Genomic DNA, 15,952 nt, shown 5'->3' on the forward strand with positions numbered 1-15,952 from the left:
TCACAAACCGCGAACTGTCCATCGTGGTGGAAGGACCAGTTCAGAGGGCGTTATTCGGGGAGGAAGCAGTATTTTTAAAATGAATACGAGATTAGTAGCATGTCTTAGTGCTGACGGATTATCTCATAGGGGACCAAATATCCTGGCCTGTTGAGGGGATACGAAGGGCCATACCGAGAATCAACAAAGATCTACATCCCATCCTTCACTCCTTCCTGCGCACCCTTGGCTTTCATCGTTCTTGACATTCAGTCACACCAAGCGGTCAAAGCTTATTTCCCAATCTTCATCGATATCCATAACCCGGTCCAAGCGCATATCCGACCGATGCCCCGCATCCTATTCCCTAGTAGGTGCGTCACTGGGATGCAGAGGTCGATATTCGAGTCGGTTTTGGTTCAGCTGAGATCTAAAAGCTCTGAGATACACTATTTTATTGACAGCCTGGTGTTTACTGCATGATCGGGCTGTGAATTAGACGTGCTGTTGTTGGCGCGTTGTCCTTCCCGCCCAATTCAGCCTCGCTTAACACCCTTTAGCTTCGGCCATCATGCTTGCTTTTCCCACTATCGTGAGGTCTGCGTATCCGTAGATCACGATAATTCTTCACCTTCTTTGCCTTAAAAGAGTTCACCCGCTCAAAAGCTAAAATGCCTTCAACAAGGAAGCAGTATCACTGCTGTGTCGATCTGCGGTGTGTGATAGTCCCGCTCCCAGCCCGTACTTAGCCATTAGCCACCGCCAGCTAGTCCGATGCCCTGCATGATAGCCCGAAGCCCAACATGAACCGGCGCGCACTCTAGTTCCGTTTATTATAACTCTCGGGCCATAGCCTCCATGACCCCGGAAATTTGTCTCAAAGTTTATTGTGCATCTTACATCCACCACAAACGACCATGGTGTCCCCCGCTCAAAGCCTTCGGGACCAGTGGAAGGAGCCTTCCGACATTTTCACAGTCCTCCTAATTATCGGTGGAGACATTGTCCAGCAAGCCTTGGGGGCCGTATCAGGAGGATTTCTCACCCCGGTCGCATTTTCCTACGGATGGGTTGCATACGCCGTGTCAGCCCTTCTTTCTGCCACTGGTGATGGCCGGCTCATGCCTGAGACCCCTATCACTAATTTACGGGTGATTAATCTCAAGTCTGGCTACTGTCGCTGGAATCGATCATGGGTGCTAGGTCGCGTGTTTCAGGACTATGAGCATTGGATGCCGAGTGCGGTGCGTGAGCGATTGGAAGAGCATCCAAGTCAGAACAGTGACGAAGAGAAGAAGGTTCCGGGCTTGCTTCCGGGGGGTCGGCAGCCAGAGGTGGCTCTATGTGTGGCTGTCTATCACTGGTCTACTGAGGGAAACTCTCTGGCGCGTCCTGGCCATGACTGGGTTTGGTGGACAGGACTGCTGGTCTCACTCATTCAAATCGCCATCAGTGCTGTCCCGTTTGGGATCTACGGGGACTGGCGAGTCTTCTTGGTGACGGTCAGCGGGACCGTCCTGGCGTATGCCGCAGGGGCTTTGCCGGGCTGGCGAAAAGAGAAATGGGCGTGTCGGAGAGGGTCAGGGAAAGACGTGGCATTGACGCTGGGGAATGGAACCACCCATGTGGTGATTGTGCATGGAGGCCATCCCGATGGACTGGATTTGGAGGATCTGGCGGGAGCTGAGGTTCGACACTCAGGAGCAGCGACCTCGAACCGTCGATCTATATCCCGAATGATCGAGTCATGTAACACGACACGATTTCTGATTACATTTCTTGCCATTCTCTGGCTCGTTCTCTTGATTACTAGCCAAGCCATCGAAAGCCATACCTGGTACCTGGTAGGCGTTGGGGGGCTGGGCATGATCCAGAATCTCATTGTCGCTGGGGCACCGCGCTTCCCTGAGATGCTGGGGATTTCGATCGAATTGAGCGAAAGCTCACAGGGTACACCTTCAGTCTTCGCCGAGTACAAGGTGATGTACACGCTCATGGAGCTGGAGTTGGGGTATAAAGGATTCGGAAGAGCACTCTTGGCGGAGTTCTTTCCTGGCAAGCTGAGGGATTGGGAGGAGAATTGGTGGGCGCTTACGGATAATGAAGAGAGGCGAGTGATATTGGATGAGAAGAAAAGAGGTTTGCAACGATGATGTGTATTGGTTTTCTCCCATGTGTTGAACCTTGGCGTCTGAAAGATAAAGTAGTTGTTCCTGTGATAATAGATTATCATATTTTGACAACATTTTCCCCAGTGATCTTAGGTTTCCTGTGACAGCATTCGAGCAAAAGGCTTGCTGAGGTGCTCCACTCTCAACACGTCACAGCTGTTTGTGCTGACCCATTTTCATGCATCGGACGGCTGATAGCACAATGAATTTCTCCAATTAAGTGTTCAGTTCCATATCAACATCGGGTAAACGAGGCGGAGGCCCACTTTTCTGTGTCCGATGTATGCTTCCCAGCACCAAGTCATTTCCACTGTTAAGCACTTATCCAAATCACATTGACCCGGCTGAAACAACCCAGGAAACTGGACACATTCTATCGGTCATCCCTTTCGTACAAGGCTGAAAATCAACCTTGGTCTGCATTATGGTCGTATTCTTCTAGCCTGGAGACGAGAGGAGTATAATTTCACGTGACATTTAGGCCTCTAAGTTGAGAATTGGGCAATCACAATCACATCTTTGTAACGTTGCTGTCAAATTACTTGCCATCAATATTGAAAATACCCAGGAGACAATATTTTGAACCGTCTGCATTTGGATATCATCGATTCTAGGCTAGATCTTGGCCGTGATATCCTTTTTCCGCAACAAGCATATTCAGTCACCATCAATGTGTGGACTCATACCCCCGTCAATAGTCCGTTTCTTCAATGCTTTTCGTGGCATGACGTCGCATCCTTCTGTCTGCCAGCGTTGCTGGAATAGCCTATTTTTGAGAAACGGTTTCCAAGCTGCCTGGAAGGCTCAGTTTCAACCTCACGTGTCAGGCTTCTCCTACAAAGTGAGCCTGGGAGAAATCGCCATCTCTGCCAAACAGGGCTGCAAATGGTGCCAATTTCTCAACGAGCAGATTCCAGCTCAGGTTGGGACAGACGGTCCCCTTCATGCCGAGGCAGAGTATACAATCGCTGTGAGATTCCGCATGAGGTCGGGGCAAGAACAACGTACCCTTCTGGCCCTCTCGTTGAATGACATCTGGAGTCAAACCTTTGAGGTACATACAGTGGATGGTTTGTTCTACATGTCAGTAATTGTACCAGACTAGTGCAGCTAATTCTGACAGGTAATCCTGCTGCGGAGTTCATCCCCACACGCGAGGTCATTTGGCAGGTCAACTCCCCAGCTACATATGCTCATGCTGCTGAGCTTATCAGCGAGTGCACGACTGGGGGACATGACCAGTGTCATCATCGAGAGACCCTTTATCTGCCGACTCGAGTAGTCGATTGTTTGGATCCGGAGCATCCAAAACTTCATATCACTCAAGGGGGAGTGCCAGGGAAATACACAGCTCTGAGTTACCGCTGGGGAGAGGCCCAGCCACATCGAATGCAAACCCACAATCTCCAGTCATATTGTCAAGAGATCCCAGTCCATTCACTCCCTCAAACAATCCAAGATGCGATCCATTGCACTCAACAACTCGGGATCAGTTTTCTATGGGTCGACAGCCTGTGCATCATCCAAGACTCTAAGGAGGATAAAAGTCGCGAGATCCCACAAATCCGCAAAACCTTCCAAAACGCATTCGTGACTATCGTCGCGGCCAGTGCATCTCAAGTCAGCCAAGGCTTCTTGCAAGACCGTGAACCCCCACCCAAAGCAGTTTCGCTACCTTTCCGCTGCGACGACAACCGCATCGGCAGTATGTGGATCAGGGAGGGCACGATTGATCCCCGCGAGCCAATAGATACCAGAGCGTGGTGTTACGAGGAGAAGCTTCTTACCCAGCGTGCTTTGATCTTCACAAGTCGAACCGTGCGGTTTCAATGTCAATCGCACTACCTTAACATCGGAAACTCCAACATTGCAGCATGGAATGCAGACACGCGCCTTCCGAGCACAATGATGGAGCCAGAAGAAGGGGACTGGGCTCCGCTAACGTACGAAGAGAGTTCCGCTCTTGCGATTGAAAATACATGGGCCTCGGTACTCGCAGAATACACGGCGCGCGATATCACACAGTTTCGCGATCGTCTCATCGCATTCTACGGCATCGCAGAAACTTTTCATCGCACTTGGACTCATAGCCAGTACCTCGCTGGATTATGGAAACATAACCTCCTGGAAGACCTCCTCTGGGAAGCTGATCCGCCGCTACATCCCCGACCCGAGAACTACCGCGCCCCGTCTTGGTCCTGGGCTGCAGTAAATGGCAAGGTGCTGCGTGCGAATACTATGCACTTCTGGAGAGAAGATGTACCGGAATGTGAGATTATCGATTGTCAAATCACCTTGGCAAATGAGAAGATGCCGTACGGTGAGGTTACAGACGGACGGTTGCAACTGAACGCCTCGATGAAGAGTATTATTTGGCACCCCTCACAGGGGAAGTTCTATGCTACCAGCCAGAGGGATTCAGACAAGTCGGAGGAATTACATCCGGGCACATTACTGGGTAAATGCTATCCAGATAGTTTGCAAGAAATTGAGTCGGAAGGAATGCAGCAGGCTTATGCTATTCCGCTGCGGTCTTCCCGGAAGACATACCATGTTATCCAAGGCTTAATAGTTGTGCCATGTCAAGGGGATCATGAAAGCCAGTGCTTCCGCCGGGTGGGCAGGTTCGATGTCCCGTTGTTGAAGCTCTGGGGTGACTTTGATCCTGATACATTGTTTGGATCTACCCGGCAGCGTGTTGTTATCGTCTGATCATATTCCAGATTTTCGTCAAGCACGTAGCTCTTACACTGACAGTGGTTGGTCCAGTTAATGTGAGCAGTGTCGGAACTGATATGAATAATGAATTATGGAAGACATGGTGTAGGGGCAAAGGTGAAACACTGAGCAAGTAACCGCCCGGTCGGGCTCCCAATCGGGCCTGTTTAGGCGTCCCGGGGCTTGACCACTTCGGGTTCCCGACGGCGACGACACCCATACTTAACGATCTTGGATGCGTTCAGAGCAACAAGCTTTCAATCAGACTATACACTACCGTTTTAATTAATGAATGAAGTCATGGACACGAGGACTTATGAATTATCAGATCTTGACAAAGGAGGCTTCACCAAGACTGTAAAAGCCGTCCTCTTCTATGATCTCCAGGCCGCCACTGTTGAACCAGAGAGTGTGGTTTCCTCCTTATTGGAGGGAGTAAAGCACGCAACCCGCCAACTAGTACCATTCATGGCAGGCCATCTGGAATTCAAGGAATCCAAAAGGCTTTGTATCGTGACTTCCCCTAACAGCACGGTGGAAGTCAGCGTACGCCGATACACAGGCACCGAGTGCGAGCCTTTCCACGACTTGGCTCAGGACTCGTTTTCTCCCAGCAAGCTGGATTTGACTCACTTTCTACCGAAAGATCCAATCGCAAAGCACCCCGTCTGCTTAATCCAAATTAGTCTCATTCAAGGAGGGCTGGCCGTAGGGTTTCGAGTGGACCACGCAGCCGGAGACTGGGTATCTCTCAGCACCTTCATATCGCTCGTCTGTCAAAGCAGCAAGGCACATCGCGAAGGCCTGGACATGCCCACCTACACTCCAGACCTCAAAAGAGATCCTTACAATGCTCCTGCCCTAGATTCTACGATCTCGCAACAAGACCGACTCGCTCAACTCCCCCTGTTCCACATCATCGAGAAGAGCAAGTTCCAATTCCAGCCACCACCCCCAATTCGCGCCGGCATCTACCGCATCACAGAGCCCACCATTCAACAGCTCAAAGCTCGATGTACCCCTCACCTAGACCAGGTCGAGTACATAACATCCTACGACTGCATCTCGGCCCTCCTGTGGAGGGCACTCACCCGGGCCCGTCTACACATCCACCCCGACCAAGTCAACACTCCATCCCGCTTCGTCCACCCCATCGACGTCCGATCCCGCGACCCAGAGCACAAAACATCTCTCCAGTACTTCGGCAACGCTGTAATCGGTACCCTCGCTGGGCCAGTACCCGCCACCACACTCATATCCACCGGGGACCGCGGCCTTGCCGCAGCAGCTACCAAGATCCGTCAATCCATCCAGGCCGTTGACATATCTAAGATTGAACATCTCACGGCACTGCAAACCTCCCTCGCAGACACGGAGATGCTTATCCCAAACGCGGACTTTGCAGGCATGGATCTGTTCATGAACACATGGTATGCAGGGAGCGCAGCCAAGTATGATCTGGGAGCGGCGACAAGGCCCGTGGCGTTTCGGGTGCAGGCGGGGGTACCGGGGGCGTGCGCGATTATTCTGCCGGATCTCTCTGAGAGTGATACGAGGGTGTTTGAGGTTTTTGTGCAAGCGCCGGAGAAGGAGTATGAGGCTTTGGTGAGGGATGTGGACTTTATAATTTGCTTCGAACAGGTTGCGTGATTAATCAAGGAATATCATAGGCAGGGAATGAGAAAACGTCATTGTTTCTTACTCGTGAAAATTGTTATGCAACGTCAGGGAACTAGTATCAGTATCTGACAGTGCATACGTTTTCAGGTGTTATATTGGGCATGAAAGTGTTACAAGATAAACCTAGCACTCATCAAATATCCTTCATAGATCTGAAGGGGATGTTCTATTTTTTTTTGGAGAGAAAGGAGGAGGAGAAGCACGATCTTCAATCCCGCAAACGATGGCATTTTCCGCATCCATGTGCTGAGCGCTATTAGCTCTTCTTTTGTAAGGGCCCTTGAGACATGAACAGCGAAAAGAGCGTGGTAATACGCGGGAATAGCTCGCGGGTCTACCGTTCTATGTCCGTTGAGTGGTATATTGACTGAAGCTGCACCAACGAGCAAGGCATGCGTGGGTCTCACTATAGTCGCTGATCGGGTGAGAGCCCTTTCGAAGTCCGCAGTCTTGGATTCTTCGCTCATGTTTTCCGCAATGCTGAAAGACCCATTTTTTGGTTGTTCCGTAGCCTGCACAATGGAAAATTATCAAGTTGCGTTCGTTGTTGAGTCTCGCTTTCGCTGTATCTAAATCGGCATTTGTGTCATCCAGCTCCCATCTCACAGCGATCGAGTAGATGTTCTGATACTGCTGGCTTCGCTATTGGATTTCAGTGTTGGTGACGGACTCCATTTCCATGGATATCGGAAAGACCATGCGGGCATGGAGGGTAGTGTAGCAGCTACACGTAGTGTTTGTATGATTATTGTGTTGATGGTAGAAGTAGCGGAGGATGGGGGGTCGATAGCTATACTAGATGGTCTAACCATACAGAATAGGAAAGAACATGTAGTCATGTGACAGGTAGACAGCCTTGTGGCTGGAACCCTGACAGAAGGTGAATATATCAAATGTCCTTGATTCACGATGTGAAGAAACCAAATTCACAAAGGCAATCACACAACGACACTGGACGTGGGACAGTGCTAAGGAATCCAGGAAAATTTCAATGATCAATTTCGTTTCCGGACACGTCACTATGAGAATGAACACAGTCTTACCTCCGCTAGATCCCCAAAGCGACCCTATTTGTAATCACTGATAGGAGGCTCAGCATGACGTGGCTCCCGAGCTTTTTCCCTCCTTGCATTCTATGTAGATGGCTCTTACCTCCAAAGGTACTAGGTGAAAGAAAGATTGACGGCTGGAAGGAGGATTCATCATAGCCTGTAGAACCCCATGTCAGTTCGTCACCACAACCGACAAGAGGATCAATCACATGTCGGAGACTGACCTAATAAGAAGCTACAGAATAAAATATTTCCCTACTGACTGTCCCCCTTCTTTCAATAGCTTGACCAAGGACCCGTTTAGAAAACTGCTTTTCGTCACACTCATCAGGTGGTTCCTGTGAGCCTCGTCGTGAAACCTGCCTCTATACGACTGTCGACTTTCCAAAGGCATCATTTCTCCTGGACCATGGCGCCAATCTCGAGCTTGGGAATCCACGACTAGATACACGCGTCAGTTAGGTTCGATTTGCCAGCGAAGGTTGGATTGAAGTTTATTTGGCTATCCTTGTGAGACTTGATACATTAGGCAGCCTACCAGATTGTATATATCTTACATTCATTGAGAGAGTTTAAAGTGCAGTAGTTAGAGCACCATCATGTCATATAGTTTCTAGAAAAAGGTGATAGTTATTTGTAGTAGACTGTTAGTCATGGCCTTTTAATCAATGACATTTACTAGAACCTGAAAATATCCTCTTTGCTCTAGCGTAAGCTCTCTGAGTGATTGATTGATCGCCAAAGCCCTTTCGTGGCGAGGTGGCAGCTCCGCCATATGGAATTGAACATGACACAAAGATAATGAGATCCCGACAAGGCAGACATGCGCACATTCTAGGACTACAACTAATACTTCATCTGGACATGGAACGAAACAGCATCTCAGGTAAACATAAGTACTCCGCTACCTATGAAGCTCGTAAAGTACCACACTCTACACTGACCCTACCCAGCCACCCTTGAAACAGCATTTCTGGTAACAAGTCATCAAACACTCAGTTCTCCATCAATCAGTCAACAGTTTTGTAACCTTCTACGCCGCATCAAATGCGATTCCGTCGGCAGTTCTCACAAACTACGATCTGGCATTGGCGACACTCCAGGATGTACTTCCGGTGGCGTGCTCCACAGATCTCGCATTGAAATCCTTCCAATCCTGAACCTTCAAGACGCCGAAATCTGCCTCGGTGTTCGCACTCGTGATTCTCCCTCAGATTTGCCCGCATTCTTTGAACTAGGATATCGCGGATCGGGGGTGCTAAGGGCGCTGGGGCCTGACGGTCTACAACTTCTGCCGCTCTGGCGAGTAGTCTTCCCTCGTCCCAAGTAACGCATTCGCATGTCTTCCATTGAAGACCGCAGAGGTAGCAAAACTCAGCGCGACATTTGCACCTGTTTGTGAACAGGTAAGTAAGTAGAAGTGGGAAATGTGGAAGAAGTATATGCATACGTTATGTGGTAACAGCCGAACCCCAGGTCGACGAGAGCCCTGCAACGGAAGCACCGTTGCCATCCTTGGGCACTGGCTAGCGCCAGTGTAGCTTGCAGATCAGTATCCTTCACACAATCGTCGATGTGAAAAGCCTTTTTGCACATGGCACAGGTATTCAGGTTGCAGTGGGGGCACTCAGCACGGCCGGCTGTGATGTTTTGCGGTAGTATGAACTTGCCGCAGCTGGTATTGCTGCAATAAGTGCGGTCAGTGGTGGAGAACTCAATTTCCGCGCTCTTGAAATCAGACACCTCAGTCTGTGACATATGCTCCTGGACAGCTTCTAGATGAATCGGCATACGGCAGCATCGTGGAGGAAAGAGAGTTGAGTCCTTTGTCGCTCTTAGAAAGAGATCTTTGAGACAATCGTCACAGTAATTATGGTTGCAGTCCAATTGCTTCATCTTATGAGCGAAGAAACTCTCATAGCACACGCAGCACCGAGTTTCCGTGGCGGCAGACTTCTCCAATTCCAAGGCCTGTCTTTCTCTGTATGTCATCGAGGGGCCCGCGATGCACTCATCGTCACTGGACTGGGGCTCTGTGGCCGCTTGAGGCTGCTCCACAGCACAATCGGTTGTGGAAGTGTCCGAGTCATCGTTTCTTTCATTTATTCTGATTGCCAGACGTCGATCATCGCTTGCCTGAGCTTCTTCCCGTGTAATAGCAGCAATAACACGACTGTCGGAACGTACTGCCACAGCAATGCTCCAGGCGAGCTTGTTGTCCTCCAGTGACCTTAGGTGTGCTCTCAACTCTTGGCGATATGCTTGTAGATAGTCTTCGTCGTCATCGGCCCGACCTTTCCCTTTTTGAGAGTCAAGATACTCTTGTAACTCCTGAAGTTGCTGGGTGACAACGTAGATTTCGTCGTCCATCTGACTGCTTGATTGGTAGTGGAGTTCCATTGTGTAAGGCAACTTTGAGCGACTGTAGCAGCAAGACAACCGTCAGAAATTACATGGATGGCTGGCCATGCCTTTTACACATGATGAGGGATACCTTACTTGTCAACGTGACTGATGATGAAAGCTCAGAGATGGAGATAAGATTTATTGGATGAGTAGGTGATAATCTTTATATCCAGATGGCGTTTGTTAGGAGGCGAATGTGTGAGAAGAAATGGGAGACGGGGAGTTTCCGTGGGAAGTAGAAAAAACAAACAAAGTTTCAGCGTTTGTATGTGTCCCAGTCACTGGACATAAAAGAAATGAACTCCGCCCTCACAGCTCAAGAAGTAATGATATGGCCCAATCGGCACTGAGATCCGGTATGGTAAAATAGAGGAATTTTATCGCAGCCAACGGTTTTGAGACCATACGGTCTCATGAGGTGAGGTGTCAGTTCCGAGCCACGATCCACATCATTGCTGATTGTGGCTTCCGTAAGTAGATAGATGGTCCAGATGGAAAGTAGATAAACAGCGAGTAGTGGCTGCGAGCATGGCCTGCAGCTCTCAGGAGGAAATCACTTCATTTGTGAGATGTGTGTCAAACCAATTGACAAGTGAAGCCATTCGATCATTCATAGCACCCGTCATTCACTATAGCTTTCAAACAACCTCATGGCTCAGACTACAATTCTTTCTGTAGCTTCTCAATTCTTTCCACTCACTCGGCTCATTTGCAAGCTCACCTTTAAGAAGTCATCATAAGCTGACAGTTATATCCAGTCAAGATAACTCACAGAGCCAAGACCTGGGGTAAGTAGATGATAACCATAGACCCACTATATCAGCCGTCTCCACATTTTGTATGTCGGCTATGCTCATCACGAAAACTGCCAGCGAAATGAGGGCGATTTCACTCAGAAAGCATTGTACAGCTGCGTTACTAAGTGAAAGATGGAAGTGACCATCTATATTTCTAGAAGATGGTCAAACTGTAATGATCAAGCGGCGAGCAGATTTCCCATCCGGATACCCCCCTGACTGTAGACCAATGCACAGTATCGCTCTATCACCATCAGAACAACATTACGCCACTAGACACATCAATCAAGAAAAAAGAATGAGACGAATATGTACTCATTACATCTCCAACCCTGATATCCAATATAAATTCCTACCCCCTACCCCCTCCCCCCAACTCCAGTCCCAGCCCACCATCTGAACCAACACCCACCACCCCCAACCCAATAAACCCCCATCGGAAGCTCTCAAGGCGGTCAACATCCGAAAGTCCCCAAATTCGAGTCCTCCCCAAAGTTCGGGGGCTCTCGGCCGTTAACCCCCGAACCGAAGAAAAACATATACCAACAATCCAAACAGTCCAAACACACCAAACATTAGTAATATGTGAATTGCACTGTTTGCAATCAGAATGTAATTGGAGAACAAACATTCCAGTTTGCCCACCGCCCAGCATTGGGAAATGCGGGGAACCAATCAATGAATGAATGAGCGGTGGAGGCACAGCACGCCATTATGCGAATCATTTGCATTGTTTGTTGCGCTGAAGACCGTCTGTGTCCCTGCAGGGCAGTGGTTGTGGCATTCTTTCTTTTGACTCCTTTTCTTCTTGATTATATCTTCGAGGTTTTCTCAAATGGTTGATTTATTGATTATTAAACTGTGAGACTTGTTTGTGAAGAAGAAGAAAATTAACATCATGGCGACGCATTTCCACGACCCCGCATTATCGCCCTACAGTCCCATTGAGAGCCTGATGAATCCCTTGTCGTTTGTCTGGGAGTGGTTAGCGTCTTTCAGGTCAGAGGGAGTTCAGGATGAGCAAGTGACTCCTGATTCTAAGTCAGAGAATGCTGCTGTTCTCTGCAAGGAAGACATGATGTGACCGATTTTATGGATCGTTGCAGGGTGTGTATAAGTCAAGGTATGCCCCCCATATTGTGGAAGAGGAGGAAGAAGAAGGTCCTGGACTGGACTCTATGTTCATGGACAGAATCATGCTAACATCATACGTAAGTAGTTCATATCTCAGATAACCACCCACGACCGACTCCAGCAATATCTAACTATTCTATGATACCCCGATTGATTGTGTACGAAAAACAGAGAATGATGTCATTAGTGAATTCGGTGCTGGCCAATACTTCATGTTGAAGAGATTGAAGTCTGTGGAGTTGGACCATCATTATTGCTGAGCTGTCCTGGTGCTTCCTTCTTATTTTAAGTGAGAACTACTGGTACGGTTTATTACATGTGCTAATACTGAACAATGCCGCATAAGGCATGTATGTATGCTGTGGAACAAATGCAGGCTTAGTGCTATATACCTACCTATTATCATAATCTCCTAGGACCAATATTAATGTGAATTCAGTGTAGTACCGCTGAACAAACCAAAGGTCTCAGGATAACATGATAAGAATGAATTAATCTATCCAACAAACACATGCTAAACAAACTATATATCTCGCTAGAACCCATAAATAACACAAAACAAACCCTCTATCATCGTACAAACCCTTCTCTCAGAAGACTACTAGTAGTAGTAGTAGTCATACTCACAACGAAGCCTTCTCAATCCTTCTCCCCAACGCCCCCCTCGCCTCCTCACACATCTTGCCAACATCCACATTGGCAATAATCCCATTCCGATAGTTAATCGCCTCCTCGATCTTCTTGAAATCACTTCCTACCCCATCAGCCCTCCACTCATAGCAATCGCCAATGAACCGACTACTCTGCACCAGCCACTGAGACCGCTCGCGTCGGTTCTCATCGAACGCCGCCAACACTGCCTGGAGATCCTTGTGCGTTTGCACGCGCTCGTCTTCCAGCAGTGTTGCCAGCACGGCTGTATCCTCGATACAAAAGCCCGCGCCGGCGCCGTGGTGCGGCGAGGTAGCGTGCGCGGCGTCGCCGGAGATGCCGACGCGGCCTTTGTAGAAGGTTGGGACCGGGTGGTCGCCTAGGTCGAAGATGGCCCACTATTTACTCATCAGATTTTATTGTCTAAGGTAAATGGGGGATGGGGGAAATGCATACCACGCTGAGCTGAGGATCAGTCAACTTAAGCAAGTTGGTCACGTTGGGCCCGTAGCCGGCAAAGTCGCGGAGAACTTCATCACGGGTACCCTGGCGGGTGAGTCTGGGGTACTCGGCCCATTCGTCAGTGGTGGTGTGGAAGGCGACGATGTTGAGTGTTTTGCCGGCGTTCACGGGGAAGGTGAGCATGTGGCCGCCGGGGCCCATCTACACTTGTCAGTATTGTTTGGGTAGGTTAAGATCAGAAGAACTGGCCACTCACATGCATGCAAGAATTCGAAGCCAATTCCTCCCCGATCGCCTCAACCGCCTTATCCATCGGCACGAGACCCCGGTACGCATACTTGTGAGTGTACGACGGCTTCGCAGAAGGATGGTCCGCACCGACGATAATCTGGCGCACCTGGGACTTGATTCCATCACACCCGATGACCAAATCAGCTTCATCCTCGGATCCATCGGCAAACTTCATAATCAGCTTGCCATCGCTAATGCGCTCGTGAATATCATCCAGGTGCTTGTTAAAGCGGGAAATCTCCTTGGGGACGAGCTTGATCATTTCGTCGAGGAAATGCGCGCGGTGAACGCCGTTCTGACCGAGGCTGTTGGAGATGGTGAATTCGATTTTTTGGTGGCCGTTTTCTTCTTGACTAGTGTTCTTGCTGTTGTATCCGTCCAGATAGTCGAACCACACTTTTTGCTTGGTGGGCCAGAGGTTCCGCGTGCAGACTTTCTCGAAGGCGTTGTAGATGCCATCGTGGCAGTATTTCATGGCCTGGACGGCATTGGGGCTGAAGGAGACGCCGGCGCCTACTTCGCCGAATTCGTGCGCTTGCTCGTAGATGGTTACGGAAATGTTGCGGTGGTGGAGCGCAATGGCTAGTGTGATGCCTGCTATGCCGCCGCCGATGATGGCGACGTGGAAGTCTTTCTTTGTGGGGGACATAGTGTGGTGTGGTGTAGATGAATTGGAGAGGGTGTTGGTTTTAAGGTGAGGTGAAGTGATGGGAGTTAGCAGCGGCCAGGGTCCTCCAGGTCTTTTATCTACTAAGGCTAGAGGCTACAGATAGCTTGTTTTGAACGATGTCATTGCTTGAGATGCGTGGCGCGGAGAGTCGGATGCTGATGAGGCACGTCGGTACCAGGGGGACAGTGACCTCAGAGTCCATCGGATGCTGTCTGGCTGATCCCCGTGGGGCATCGGACACGGATATACGGCACTGCTGGCGCCGTAGCCGATGGACTATTCCATGATGCTGTCGAGTTGTGCTGATGGGTGATGTTATAAGCGCGCAACGGCAAACAAGCTTGCAAGTGATCGGAGCTAGTTGGTAGCTTATATGGAGGATTATAGGAATGTTGTGAGGGTGTTGCACCTCATCTGCGGACTACAGTCGGTGGTTGTGTGACGTGCCATATCCGATGGTAGGTGCGCTCCGCACTTCAACGGCCACCGCTATACAAGCTTTGCGGCAAGGCTGGCACACTTTTCTTCTTCTTTGTCTGTCTCGGATAGAGGAATGAGGCGGGTCAGCCCGGTATACGTGCGATTGTGCGATGTGATTCTGTCATTGTCTTGGTATCGTATGGTCGGATATGGAAAATTTTAAGGCAATTCGGCAGATGCGCCAGTGTTTCTAGAAGTGCGATCCGCAGTCTTGCACTGCCAATGTATACTCTGCAGTTGGCCGTGATGCAGTGCGACTATGATTGATAATATCCACGATGAAGATATCGTTTGTGGGATAGCACATATCACGGTTTGCCGATAGCGTTGACCTTCATCGGTTGAATGACCCAGACATACGGATTCCTACTCCATGAATTCCCCAGATACTTCCGAGTTGAATCTCAATGGTGGCACTTCAATTTCCATGGATCGATATGCATCTTCAATGCAGTGTTGAAAATTCTGATGAAAAAGGGGGCATCCCACTCGAGGAAGTATGGGAGGCTGGACTGTGGCTAGCAAAGCGAACCATACCAGGCAAACATCCGTGGGGGGCAATGCTTAGTTACGGTATGGTAATATGTGTAACGGGAATGGAAACAAAAACGTGCCGAAGTGGGGGGTGAGTAAGCAGAAAGGGTATCAAGGTCTGATTGGACGATCCATTGCCTATCAGCCGGCCTCTAATTGGGTACCGTGCATCATCCCCTGCTGCCAAACCATCCAATCATGATGCTTTGCGCACTGCAATATGCCCATTGAGGAAAGTGACCAGCTGCCGGCAGAACTGCTGCTGCTTCGATGTGCAATTTTTGGCGCCACCAATGCAGGCGGCTCCCCCAGAGACCGCGGCTTGGGAACCTCTTCCTGTTGGAACGATGCATGGTCCCCTGCGAGGAGTACGATGTACCTATCGTCCTGCATGAACATCGGCTGTGGTATTGGCTGGGTGAATGCAAGGGATCAGAGAAACAATAGCACTGTCAATGTTATTGTCAGCTCTTCTTGTCCTACAGTAGTCAGTTATGTAGTATCCAGTGTTAGTATAAGTCCCGCTCGGCCATAAGCCATGGTCATGGTCAGCGACACACTAATTACCAAGTACGGCCGTACATCGCAGTAAGCCTTGACTCGTGCTATGATAAAACCCAGGGGTCGAACCGCACGCTCTGACTGGCGGGCAATTGGAGGTTCATTTTTCCAAGAATAGAATTTTCTCCGCACGGAATGCGAAACTTTTTCCAGGCCAACTCTGTGTCGGTGAGGATTTTGGTAAAGCAACTGAAAGACCAATGGCAACCATGTGGATTATAGACCAGGTCAGAGAACAGGCATTATTCCTTGCATATCGAATTAGAGCCGTGGATTGTCGTGAACATTCCTCTGCAAGACTAGCGGCTGGGGGGAACAATCAACCATATCGGCTGAAGTCCGTAGGTGTCGAACCGAAGCTAAGCA

General features: G+C 49.5%; 6 protein-coding genes across 6 annotated transcripts; 4 read left to right on the top strand and 2 right to left on the bottom strand.

The window, feature by feature from the left end:
* Positions 1-896: 896 nt before the first annotated feature.
* Positions 897-2,132, top strand: AKAW2_80458S (uncharacterized protein; the record flags this gene model as incomplete). Its single annotated transcript, XM_041681481.1, has 1 exon — positions 897-2,132. One exon carries the CDS (start codon positions 897-899, stop codon positions 2,130-2,132), a length of 1,236 nt encoding a protein of 411 aa, XP_041548419.1.
* A 742-nt stretch (positions 2,133-2,874) lies between these two features.
* Positions 2,875-4,862, top strand: AKAW2_80459S (HET domain-containing protein; the record flags this gene model as incomplete). The annotated part of the gene is made up of 2 exons (XM_041681482.1): positions 2,875-3,220; positions 3,274-4,862. The coding sequence occupies 2 exons, from the start codon at positions 2,875-2,877 to the stop codon at positions 4,860-4,862; spliced, it is 1,935 nt and encodes a 644-aa protein (XP_041548420.1).
* Positions 4,863-5,156: 294 nt separating this feature from the next.
* Positions 5,157-6,518, top strand: AKAW2_80460S (uncharacterized protein; the record flags this gene model as incomplete). Its single annotated transcript, XM_041681483.1, has 1 exon — positions 5,157-6,518. The coding sequence occupies one exon, from the start codon at positions 5,157-5,159 to the stop codon at positions 6,516-6,518; it is 1,362 nt and encodes a 453-aa protein (XP_041548421.1).
* A 2,364-nt stretch (positions 6,519-8,882) lies between these two features.
* On the bottom strand, positions 8,883-10,000 carry AKAW2_80461A (E3 ubiquitin-protein ligase; the record flags this gene model as incomplete). The annotated part of the gene is made up of 2 exons (XM_041681484.1): positions 8,883-8,992; positions 9,064-10,000. 2 exons carry the CDS (start codon positions 9,998-10,000, stop codon positions 8,883-8,885), a joined length of 1,047 nt encoding a protein of 348 aa, XP_041548422.1.
* A 1,701-nt stretch (positions 10,001-11,701) lies between these two features.
* On the top strand, positions 11,702-11,887 carry AKAW2_80462S (uncharacterized protein; the record flags this gene model as incomplete). The annotated part of the gene is made up of 1 exon (XM_041681485.1): positions 11,702-11,887. The coding sequence occupies one exon, from the start codon at positions 11,702-11,704 to the stop codon at positions 11,885-11,887; it is 186 nt and encodes a 61-aa protein (XP_041548423.1).
* A 673-nt stretch (positions 11,888-12,560) lies between these two features.
* AKAW2_80463A (uncharacterized protein) lies at positions 12,561-13,990 on the bottom strand (the record flags this gene model as incomplete). The annotated part of the gene is made up of 3 exons (XM_041681486.1): positions 12,561-12,986; positions 13,045-13,251; positions 13,307-13,990. 3 exons carry the CDS (start codon positions 13,988-13,990, stop codon positions 12,561-12,563), a joined length of 1,317 nt encoding a protein of 438 aa, XP_041548424.1.
* Between the last annotated feature and the right edge of the window lie 1,962 nt (positions 13,991-15,952).

This window comes from Aspergillus luchuensis, chromosome 8 (assembly GCF_016861625.1).
Source record: "Aspergillus luchuensis IFO 4308 DNA, chromosome 8, nearly complete sequence".
Taxonomy (NCBI): Eukaryota; Fungi; Ascomycota; class Eurotiomycetes; order Eurotiales; family Aspergillaceae; genus Aspergillus; species Aspergillus luchuensis.